Source organism: Zootoca vivipara, chromosome 8 (assembly GCF_963506605.1).
Source record: "Zootoca vivipara chromosome 8, rZooViv1.1, whole genome shotgun sequence".
Lineage (NCBI taxonomy): Eukaryota > Metazoa > Chordata > Lepidosauria > Squamata > Lacertidae > Zootoca > Zootoca vivipara.
Genome location: NC_083283.1, coordinates 33,539,056 through 33,551,489, shown reverse-complemented (window position 1 = coordinate 33,551,489; position 12,434 = coordinate 33,539,056). Strand labels below are relative to the sequence as shown.

The 12,434-nt window shown below is 40.0% G+C and overlaps 1 protein-coding gene across 3 annotated transcripts in view; it reads right to left on the bottom strand.

The window, feature by feature from the left end:
• The window catches only part of ARFGEF1 (ADP ribosylation factor guanine nucleotide exchange factor 1), a 63,171-nt gene that overhangs the window by 1,800 nt on the left and 48,937 nt on the right, over positions 1–12,434 (bottom strand). For all 3 annotated transcript variants that reach the window (XM_060277764.1, XM_035125747.2, XM_035125749.2), the window contains 11 exons: positions 12,094–12,254; positions 10,877–11,007; positions 7,706–7,835; positions 6,873–7,008; positions 6,649–6,787; positions 5,635–5,701; positions 4,720–4,849; positions 3,682–3,821; positions 2,868–3,036; positions 1,796–1,934; positions 769–886 (listed from right to left, as the gene is read on the bottom strand). In XM_060277764.1, the coding sequence (XP_060133747.1) occupies positions 769–886; positions 1,796–1,934; positions 2,868–3,036; positions 3,682–3,821; positions 4,720–4,849; positions 5,635–5,701; positions 6,649–6,787; positions 6,873–7,008; positions 7,706–7,835; positions 10,877–11,007; positions 12,094–12,254 (1,460 nt within the window). The remainder of the gene's footprint in view (positions 1–768; positions 887–1,795; positions 1,935–2,867; positions 3,037–3,681; positions 3,822–4,719; positions 4,850–5,634; positions 5,702–6,648; positions 6,788–6,872; positions 7,009–7,705; positions 7,836–10,876; positions 11,008–12,093; positions 12,255–12,434) is intronic.

Genomic DNA, 12,434 nt, shown 5'->3' with positions numbered 1-12,434 from the left:
CAGGTGCTTTGTGCTTTTCTATGACCAATAATTGCTTTACTATTTTTCACTGGAGTTGTTGGCAAAAACTGGGATTCCAGCAGTGGAGTGCAACATTCATTTATCAGATTTGGTTCAGAGTCTGCTCCAAAAACAGTCAGGAAAAGGGCAGAGTGTGGCTCAATCATGATGTATCTCCATTAATCATTATGCATCTCCCTTTCTCCTGCAACATTAGTTGGATTTTTTTCAGTGGAGTGGCCCTGATTAGAATGCCCCAAAGGCCTCAGAATACATATACGTCTTGGACACTACATTTTATATATGGTGCACACAGCATATTGGGTAGGACATTTCTCATGGAGTCTCTTGAATTTGGGGTTCCTGAATAATCTGGGGGTACTTAGATGTTTTCCATTAGTATCTTGAATGAACTGTGCATATGTGGCGGTATCTCTGTTAGCTGAGGGATTCGGGACAGTAGGTGGGTCCCTCTCTGCTATACCCATGGCCTCCAGCAAAATTATCATCCATGAGGCAGCAGGAAGGAACCAATTTATGTTGGAAAAGCAGCATCAAGGGCATACTAAAGCCCAGAGTCCAAGCCTGCCACAAACTACTTGATGCAGGGACCCAACATACACTAAATCCAGGATAAATTGATTAATCAGTAATCAGGCTGGGGAAGAGTCCCCCTTCTATTTTCAAACTCTGCAGTCTTCAAAAGTGTCCCACTGAGGCCTGGAATCAATATTCAGCATGCCTTACCTATCTGAGATTATTACTTACCCGATCATCACTTATTTTTAGGACCTTTGTTAAGAATAAAAGTAACAGGCTAGTCCAAGCTTCCCGGTGACTTTCTGATGTTAAAGTAAGGAAGTAACTGAGAGCTTCACTGCAGACACTGCAAAGCACAACAAACAGTTCCAGGTGTGAGAACAATTTGCTACAGTAGGACTTTTGAATAAAGTTGTCAGGAAAGTAAGAAAACCTTTAAGCGGTTTGCAAAAATCTAAAAGAAAACATTATCAACAAAAATAGTTAAACATGTATTTATAAATATTCAAAAGAGAATTAAAATCAATAATAGTAAATAAAACAAAACATGTAACTTCTACATGTCTGTGTTGGCTTGCTGAAACAGGTTTCTATGGAATAGCTATAAATAAATGATTCACTGATCACATAAGCTGGGTGTAGTCCTATCTCAAAATGGGCAGTGACACTGATCAAAGAAAAGGAAAAATGGCAGATAAGGCTGGGTAGTGGGAGAGATCAGTGTTCACAGAACCGTCAAACAAACCAGCTGAATGACAACAGGAAATTCATTCCCACAGAAAAAAGTTTATACAAGAATGGCATCACGTTGAAATGACAGACTCATAAATGCAAGGTACACTAGTAGGCACATGTGCGTGTAATGCAGATCTTACTAGAGTGATTATGCAGAACAAATGCAGAGTCTTGGGGCACCTTAAAGACTAATAAGCTGATGATGGTATAAGCTTTCATAGAACTCAGCCCACTTAATCAGATGCATGAAATGTTTGTTGTTTCTGCTGCAACAAGTAACATGACTACACCTCTGCTATTATGCAGAATGACTTCTATGTTTTGATGCAACTACAACAGTCTTGATCTCCCTATGGAAAAGAAGGACAGGACACGGGGGGGGGGGGGGGGGAGTCACATAAACCAGGATTGTTTTTGCACACTACACATTTCCATTTCAAGTAAATATTCAACACATTTGCATACTACAGAATTGAACGGTACACTTTCATGTTTTGAAAGCCTGTGAATGGGTACTTACTTTAGTAGTCTCCGCTGCACTTCCTCCCACGCGTCTTTGCGACTTTCATCCGTATACATACGGAACAGAATGCGTAACCCACAGGCAAGGCTACTTGTCTCCTGTTTCAACAGATTGGGCTTAGATTTTCCTTTGAAACCTGTCAAAACAATATCACTATTTAGATTTCACTACCTTTATCGGAAAGCCTACTTTGGAATAATGGGTGGGATCCAATTTAGCTCTAAGGTAATGTGCTTATGAAACGGAGTGTTATCCCTCTCTCCCCTTTGCCCCTTTAGTCTGTTCTAGAGGAGCAGATTTAGGGAGAGTCAATGGGATGGTGTGCACAGGGGGAGGAGAGGGGGAAAACATTCAATTGCACAAGTGGAAATTGTTGCTCTGGTGGGACATGTTAGTAGAATACTGCCCAATGTGTGTAATGGGTAGGGAAAAGAATGGAGATGCACAAGCTAGTTCACATAATGCTTATGTCATCCATCTACTTTGATCAGGAAGCTTCAAAAATGCAAACAGATTTATATTAAAACATGTCACTCTTAGAATTACAGAATCATAGAGTTGGAAGAGACCACAAGGGCCATCTAGTCCAACCCCCTGCCCCCTGCTCTTTACTGCACATAGCAGAATAAAGTAATATAGGTAAAGGTAAAGGACCCCTGGACAGTTAAGTCCAGTCAAATGAGACTATGGGGTTGTGGAACTCATCTTGCTTTCAGGCAAGAGAACCAGCGTTTGTTCACAGACAGCTTTCTGGGTCATGTGACCAGCATGACTAAACCGCTTTTGGTGCAACAAGACACCGTGACAGAAGCCAGAGCACACGGAAGAGCCGTTTACCTTCCCACTGCAGTGCTACCAATTTATCTACTTGCACTGGCGTGCTTTTGAACTGCTAGGTTGGCAGGAGCTGGGACAGAGCAACGGGAGCTCACCCCGTTGCAGGGACTTGAACACTGACCTTCCAATCAGCAAGCCCAAGAGGCTCAGTGGTTTAGACCACAGCGCCACCCGTATCCCTATAAAGTAATATGATATTCTTTTGAAAGTCCTTAAAACTCCTAGGTTTTACCTGCTTTCCACAGTGCAGTTCTTTGCTCATTGTTTGAATTGAAAGCTTTAGCAAATTTGTGAGATTCCAGCAAACAGTCCAGCAACTTGAAAAGCTGCTGGGATGTTAAAAAGCGATACATTCCTTGATCTTGTGTATCCACGTGAACATTAAAGTCTACTGCGTCTCTCTAAAGAAAAAGAAAAATTGGCATTCATACTGCTAAATATTTTAAATATGATAATGAAACTTCTCAATACCTGCAGCAACTAAATGGTAAAAACTTTACAATTGCATTACTCTAGTTTCTTTTCCTCAAAAGCTAATTGGTCTGATCTTTGCTTTTACTTGATGTCTACTCACACATGATTAAATTTCTAGAGTATGCCACTTCGGAGCGTCATTTCTAAGCTGTAATCTCATGAGGCTGGGGGATGTATATGAATGGGTGAGAAAGACTGTGTGTGAGCTTCCTACAAATCTACATCACTGGCTCCCAGGGCACAGAGGAGAGTCAAACAGCAAGCAAGGACATTCCCATCAGACTCTTGGCATAATATACCTAGGAGAAGAGATTTCTTTGCGTACTGTTAGCCTGAATTTAGAGGCACTTCAAAAGTTACACCAGAAGCAGGGGAAATAAAGCATAAAGGTCACTGGCAGTTCTTTCCCAGGTTCCATGTAAACTTGGTTATGCTCTTGATAAGAGAATTACCTTCCATGGAAATTCAGGAATTTTCCAGCAGAAAGCAGATGTTACATAACAGACCATTGAACCCCAAAATGGAGAATAAATGCACATCTCCAAAGGCTGGAACCGGCAAACTGTACTTACCTGTGCTGCAGCAAGATTCTCTGCATCTTCCTTTTTGCTGGTTGCTGGGAAGAAGACGATGTTGTCGATTGTTTGAATGAGTTCCAGTTGAACGACACATTTGATCAACAGAGCACCAAACAGTTTCTGGTCAGGAAATTCTTTAAAACAAAGCACAAAACAATAACATCAATTTAAGTAAATGTTTAAGTACTCCCAAGATACTTACACTGCACAGCAGTATAACTGCCAAGACATATTACTGTATGGTTTAGTGATTCTCAATAGTGGTACCCAACTCTGGAATGACCTTCCCTTTTGGCTGTGTTCAGCTCTAACACCAATGGAGTTTCAACTACAGGTGAAAAAATCAACTAAGCATGTGGCTAAAATGGCACCCCTTGCACGGCTGGTGCTGTTATGTTGGTAATATGCTTTCTAATTTTATATTAAGTTGTATTTCAATTGACTATTGTTTTGTTGTGTTTCAATGTTATTCCTTGCGCTGGGATCACATGAACAATGAAGAGGTGGTTATCAATAATTTAAAGTATAAAATAAAGTATCCTGTGCTACCTCTCTTTATCAGTGCAAACAAATGTTGCTAAAAAGCTAAGCTTAAATCTTCAGGCTATAAATGTCATTTAAAAAAGCGCCTGTATCTTCTTAATATATCAAGTCCAAGGTAAAGAAGTACAATTATTTTAAAATGCAAAACCATTTTATAGGCAACCTGAATGAAATATATTCTGCAGCAATCCTGGACGCATCACCACTCTCATTTTATACAAGCACAACCCAGAGCCAACAAATCATAAAGGAAACTTCTGCGCAGGCAGCAGGCTTTGGGCATCCCCTCCTCTTTTTAAAAGCAGCACTTGAAAAGTCATTCCCAAAGCTTCAAGGAATTTTGGAAGTAGTCTAGAGCCCAATGTATGGAGCGGCAGGGAAAGGAGGTGGGGAATAGTGAGGTCCCACTGGATAAACAGAAGTGCTTTTACCAACTAGGGCCTTTGCAGCCCAGCCTTTGTGAAACAACTCCTTAAGGAAACCACTCACTTGCGGGAGGCTTGTTTTTGCTGGCGTCCTCACTTGCTGGTAGCCCTACAATGGGCTGAAACTGTCTTCTATCTGAAGATCTTGGTTGCACAGAGTCATGGATATCTACAGATTTCTGAGATAGTGTATCCTGAAAATGGAAAGAAATAGCAAAAAGCACCCTCAGCAAAACGAAGTTCAATGCTGAGGAAACCCTACTTTGGAGCATATTTTTGTGAACCTACATTTTAGTCACCACTTGACAGTCATTATGTCTCCTAGAAGGACATGGGTACAGTTCATATTCTAAGCTTTGCTGTAAACACAGCTGTCAGGCCTCTTAAAAATGAATATTATTTCAACTGCTCTAAGAATGAATAAACTGAACTCTTCTTTCAGAATATTTAAGGGCCACACATTGGCAAGGCTTAACAGCAACAAAGACTTGGTGTCACATGAACAAACCTCAGGTTCAGTATCCCGTTCTCTTTGCCTCCTCCTGCATTTCCTTTTATCCAAACTGGGCAAGCCATGGGTTCAGAAGCAAAGGCAAATGTTTGTTACAAAGGTGAGAGAGTGCAAAAGAGGAAGGGGAGTGCTGAGCTCCAGGCTAGTTCATGTAATACCCCAAAAAATATGGTTTGACACTGTGTCCGAATCCAGTCAACATTTATGAGAAAATTAGTGTAACAGACCAATCCTATGGTTATTTATTCAGACGTTAGCTGTCATCTACTGTTCACAAATGCAAATATAAGGAACCTGCAGACTTTTACTTACAACAACAACAACAAAAAATGGTCTAAGAAAACCTCTCTTGTTCTACAAAAGGTACATTTTACTCATATATATGAAAACATTTCCCCTGCCATATTTTTTTTATTAAAGGTTTTCTTGGTTTACAAAGATATGTGCAATGTCACATGGAAAACATACCAATTGTTTCTCTCTTCCAGGAGACGGAGGAACAATATCTCCCCCTGCTGGCCGCCAAGTTAAAAGCCTTGAAAAACAAAAACATAAGTTTGGTCACAAACAGAAATAACACCTTAAATTTTGAAGACAAGAACAATGATAAACCTATTTTGAGTAGCATTATGAGCAGGAAAGAAGACAAAAGTTACACATAAAATGTTCCAAGGCTGCTTATACAAATAAATATAGAATGAAATTCTATTTGTAGGAAATCCATTTGAGCTCAGCCTGAGATAGCTCTTTCCCCATAGAACGGCGTTCAGTCAAGACAAGACAGTTCAAAAATTAAATAAGGCAAACAGGCACTGGTGTTATAGCCTTCTCCCAGGCACAAGGTGAAATCTGTGATGACTGGATTGGGAAACCTCAACCCTTTTATTAAAAAAGAGAAGCTTAATTGGGCTAATAAGCAAATTCAGTAATTCAGAATGATTTAAGAAGAAAATCATTTTTTAAAAAATTGATTGGGTAACACTCAGCCTGCCCCATGGCTCAAGCAACTGGCACCGGAGGCCCTAACCAAAGGGACGCGAGGGAGAACCTGTTCTAGAATGGCTAAAGCTCAGTGGCAGCACACAAGCCTTGCATGCAAAAGGTTCCCAGTTCAATGTTTGGCATTTCCAAGTAAGGCTTCCTGAAACCCTGGAAAGCTACTGCCAGTCAGCGTTGACAATATTGAACTAGACTAGAGGAACCAATCATCTGGCTCTGAATGAGGCGACTTCCCATGTTACTCAGTTTCCAGATCTGATCTGTGCATATGCAGGTCCCCATTTGTGCAGATTCACAAATAAGAGGAGCTACACAGAAACAAAAAGGGCCGTATTTCAGTGGCAGAGCACATGCATTGAATGCAGAAGATCCCATGTTCAATCCCTGGTAGGGCTGGGAGAGCCCAAGCATAGACAATAAGACAAGTACATAAAGCTATACATTGTTCTCATCCCAATTAAATGAAAGGGGAAAATCTCTTACGCATGGGGGATCGTAGTTTTGAAGATATCCAGCATACAGTTGCAAGTCTTATCCCAGATTTCAAGGGTAAACTTCTCACCATTTAAAATGACAACATTTTCTAGGCAATTTGTACCAGACCGTGCTAGTTGTTCATTGTCTGAAACACAAAACAAAGGCATTGGTTTGTTCATGCTATATAGAATAAATTGTTTCATTGTGTACAATAGCTTGCCTGCACCTACCTTGCTGAACACACCAGTACAGCTGGGCAAATATATCATCCAAAAGGACATCACTAAGTACTTCTAAATACTGGGTGAATACATCACATATTGCATAAAGTGCATGGTTGCAAGTTGTTGTCATCCACTCAGCTTTCTAGGAAAAAGGAAGAGGGAACTTAGCAATGAAGGAATTAGTTAGAACGAAGTTGAAAAACCAGGTAGGGTCAAATTTCTTGAGTGAGATTGGACCGGGGCTTTTTTTTCAGCTGGAACACAGTGGAACTCAGTTCTGCCACCTCTCAGGTGGATGCCATTGTCATTCTAAGAGAAGGAGGGAGGCATTCATGGTGAGTTCTGGGCACCTCTTTTTCTAGAAAAACAGCACTGGATTGGATATTATTTAAAAACAGTTGCAGTAAGATGAAATCCAGTTTTATGGAAAAGGGCTTTCTAACTCCCGTATCTTGTTAGTAAAATGCTTTTCACAACCACAACAAGATTAAAAAGCAGACTATTTACAACAATCCTGGGCTTAATAAACTGAGATGGGATCTCTTTACCCCTCTGATTCAGAATGGCATTATGGAAAGAGATCTAACTGAGGTGTTATACTGCTATTCACCATGCAGATATAAACTCCATGTGCTTCAACATTAAAGTCTGCCCGCAAGGGACGCCATATACAGGTCTGTAGATTGGGATGAAGCATAGAGGCAGGGGAACACAGTGTCAATTCTACAATATAGCCAGTTGGGCAACATCTTATCTGAAGAAAGGTTTGAGCAAAAGAGCTTATGACAGCAATAGAAAAATAAATAGAACTCTAGTCGTAAGTCATAAGCTATACTTACTTCAGTTTGTTGTTCTGGCAATTTCATGTTGTCAAATATCCGGAAGACAATCCGAAACAAATCCTGCCACCAGTGTTTTTCATAAGTATGGCCATACGTTTTCATGATTTCAAACATAACTGTTAAGCCTCTGGAATAAAAAGTAAATGGCAAATATGGGAAACCTGAGCAAAACAGAATCTCTCAGTTCCTAGAATGACTTTTAAAATCTATTTTTAAACTTGAAGGGGGATCTTGAAACTAGTAAGAACAGGCACAGTGTACCCAATAGGGCAAGGTCTGAAGGCATATGATGCAGTAACCTTATAGTGCCTGCATAGAGAATCCTACATTATATGCCATCTTAAGTTTCCATCATGAAAGAAAGGAAGGACAAAAATAAAAAAGGCTTTTATGTGAAGCGAGGACACAAACCCCTACCTACGCAGTTATCTTCTAAAGTTCACAGGGAATTATGAATTGTTACAAAAATGCAGTTTACAATAGGATTCAGTTCTGCCAAACGTCAGTGATATTACAAACAAAACAAAAAAAAAGCTGAGAAGAGAAGTATTCAGATTTGATTCCCATCCCCCTTTGCAAAGCAAAGAACTTCCAAAAGTTTCTATTTTATCTAAGATTTCACATGAGAACAGAAGCATCTGCAATGAGATGTGGCAAGACTATGCAGCATTGTTCTTCACTGCATTAGAAATTCAATTCTAAACACCATTTCCCTTATTTTTCCAAGCTGATGGGTAGCTGAAGAACTGTGAAGGTGGGTAATATACACGCACTGAACAGAATGTATTTTACTGGACAGAGAGGAAAGTTAATCTCCAAAACAACAACAACCTAGTTTTAATGCTGTATTCACACATTTAAGAATGTAAAGTGCTAATATTTCTATAGAACCACCTGCCTTCCACAATTCAGCACCAGATACTGCAAAGGACCACAGTCTTTTATTTTGCTTTCTAACTTTTATGTGTAGATCGGAGATAGAAATGCATGCTATCAGATCCTGATCTCTTTTTTCCAGCTTATTTTGTTTGTTTGTTTTATTCACATAATGTACATTCTTTACAACAGACAAATCCAAAATAAAATCATATATAGCAAAACCGTAAGTCTCATGTTTTCAGTTACACTGATCTCCTCTCCGATACTTTTACTTGATATTTCTTGCTGCTTCTTTCCTTATTTTAAGTCTCTTAAATCCTATACAAATCTTTAACAATTTCAATCAATACCTTCACCTCCCTCCCCCACAACCCAGTACTTCCCTCCACCCATGTGCAATCTTCTTTGCCTACTATTATTTTTGTTATTGTTGCGTTACTCACTTTATTTGTTATTCCATCCTTACTATAATATTATCCTATCTCCTTGCACCTTTTAAGCTTTTGCATATTAAAGGTTCTTAAAGGTTCTGTGGCAGCGAAGGAAAATGTTTGGGGGCTATGTGCTGTTTCAATACCGTATATTCCGGCGTATAAGACGACTGGGCGTATAAGACGACCCCCAACTTTTCCAGTTAAAATATAGAGTTTGGGATATACTCGCCATCTAAGACTACCCCTCTTCCAATGCACACCAAATAAAAATTTAAAAAATATCAGATTTGATTTCAATATGGTAATCCCTGGAGCTCTGCTGCCAGTCAGTGCAGACAGCACTAAGTGAGATGGACCAATGGCATTGCTTGGTCTATAAGGCAACTCCCTATGCTCCTGTGGGGTGAACTGGGTTTCATTGAAACTCGATGGCCTTTTCTCCACATCCTTTCCTGGGAGAGCTGCCCTTTCGCCATGGCTTCTCGCCCCCCCCCATTCACTAGGGAAAGTCTAAAATGCAATGAATATAAAACCATTAAAAAAAAAACACGGGCAGAAGGGGTTCAGATCTGAAGCTACAGTGGGAGAAAAAGCCTAATTCATGGAGTTGTGTATTGGGGATTGAAGATTAAAAACAACTCAACCCAGAGTAGGCTCTTCTACTCCAGTTCCTTCCACACTTTTGGTCAGTTTATATGCCATAGAATTAAATGGCAAAGCTTGTCTTGGACTGTATTACATGTTTGAATACCACCTCATATTTTTTTAAAAACAAACCTCTCATCATACAAAGCGAGTGCATCAAGGAAAACAGCTCAGCCCAGCCTTCCTCCTCAATGAAAGAGAGAGACACGGAGAAATAAGGCAGGGAGAGTCAGCGAAGGAAGCAGCAATGCGGGGAGAGAGAGAGAGAGACATGGAGAGATAAAGCAGGGAGCATCAGCGAAGGAAGCAGCAACGTGGGGGTGGGGGAGAGAGAGAGAGAGAGAGAGAGAGAGAGAGAGAGAGAGAGAGAGAGAGACGGAGAGATAAAGCAGGGAGCGTCAGCGAAGGAAGCAGCAACGCGGGGAGAGAGAGAGAGACACGGAGAAATAAGGCAGGGAGAGTCAGCGATCGAAGCAGCAGTGCAGGGAAAGAGAGAGATCAAGGCAGGCAGAGGCAGCGAGAGGGAAAAGGAGCCAGAGAGGAGGAGAGTGGGGACGGCAGTGAAGAGGCTCCCCTCATTCCCTGGGCGTTCATACGGCCGTCGCATACAGCGGGGATGCGGCCGTGGCCGTTTTTGAGCTCCCCCCCACCAGATGCGGCGACCGCAGATTCTCCAGTCCCGGCGTATACCCGGCGTATAAGACGGCCCCCGACTTTTGAGATGATTTTCTGGGGTTAAAAAGTCGTCTTATACGCCATAATATACGGTACTTTTTTTTTTTAAGAGCCTCCTATATACAGTAAATAACTCTTTGCAAATAGCTTTAAATTTTAATGTGCTGTTGAATGGTTATTTTGTAAATTTAGAGATTTACATTTAGAAATCTAACCCCTTACAGAGAGAACCTATATCTACTACACTAATTATCTGTCTCTAACTATTTACACACACACACACACACACACACACGCATATATATATATATATATATACATACAATAAGTCCCTATAGCAAACAAATGGATATAATTGCATAACTGTTATGAGGACCTGTATTCTCAGCTTTTCAGTTCCTTCCAAAATGCTGTCTCCTGCTGATAGATTGCTTATATGGCAATAACAGTGTTATTTCCCACCCATTTCTTGCTTGAAGACTTGCAAGTGAAACAAAATGTTTTAAAAATTTGAATTACAAATATGGCTTGTTACCTGGTTCTTACATCTAATTTGCATCTATTGATGATACAGGAAAGCTCAAAGAGAATTGGAAACCATCCTCTCACCCAGACTCTGTCTTCTGGAGCTACATTCATATCGTCACTGGTATATTCTCTGAATGCCTTTGGGAGCAAACACAAGTTCAATACAGCAGAAACACAGTATTAAATGCAATTTCTATGTTCTATACCCAGAAAATCATCATGCCAACTGATGCTAAATAAATTATAATTTGCTTCCTAGGTAAAGCTACTTTAACTATCACGTATCAGGCCCTGATTCAGAGAGGTTTCTATAAACAGTGTACAACTAAGTTTTACTTAGAGGACACCTACAGAAATTAATGGACCTGCCTTTGTAATGCCTAATTTCAGTGGGCCTACTTTGAGTAAGTCTTAGTTGAATACCACCTTGGATCCAACTATTGCCCTCATCAGAATTTCCAAAAGGATGTTAACAAATGCAATAATTTATTACACCCATAGCTTGGCATCCAATGGTGCTGCTCGGCTGACATGTAAGGTGTTCACAGAATAATGAAGCAATTTCAAATTGATCCCCCTTTCCCGCAATCTGCTCTGAATTCAGGGAGGGGAGTATGGGGGTCATGGGGACAGGGGAGCTGCCAAAAATTGTTTCTTTCTCCATTCTGCTGACAGATGGATAAAAAACCAAAAACACTTTTAATAAATAATTTATAAAAATTATTTATAAAAGCTTTCTTTGGATTTATAATACAAGGATGAAGACACAGTATTTGCTTACCCAGCCAGATGGGCAAGGTATAAATAATAAAATTATGGTTATTATTGTTGTTGTTATTGTTATTCATTCCACTTCCTAAATTCACATTGGTGAACAGCACCTGAAATTAATTTTAAAGCAATTCCTGAATCATTTTTAAATAATCTGGAATGCATACTGTAAATTAATTAAATACTATTTTGGGAATACTGTATAAAATATATATTACACATATCTTGGAATTAATATCTTTAGAGAGAGATTTTTTTTGTGACCAGACCCCCAGAGGCCATGTCTCCAGGCGGGGGGAATGCTCTGGCCTTGGTTGAAACTGGATCATATCAGCATTCAGAAAAAAACGTCATCCCATGAAATTCTCTCCTCTATTTTACACCAGAACATTTATGGTCAAGACTTAGCAGATGAAGCTGTACATAAACACTACTACCACCTATAAATTATACCTGTGGCCTTTCTGATACATATTTTGCACAATGACGAATAAGGCGAATTGCTTCCATACTTGTATCTGGAAAAGCTGCATTGCATGCAAATTCGGACAAGCATTTAACTGCATCCTGGAAAGAATCTATAGTTGCTGGGAAGTGTTTCTCAAACACGATTGCTGGAAGAAAAGAAAGTACAGATGAATAGTTTGAATATCTGCCCTTTAAACCATAGTAAACAACTTCTAAGATTTTTAAGATACAGTTGTTGTCGTGATAAAATCAGATAATGTTGGACCTTCAACTCCTAAAACCCCCAGCCAGCTGGGTATGATGGGAGTTGTAGGCCAATGGCATCT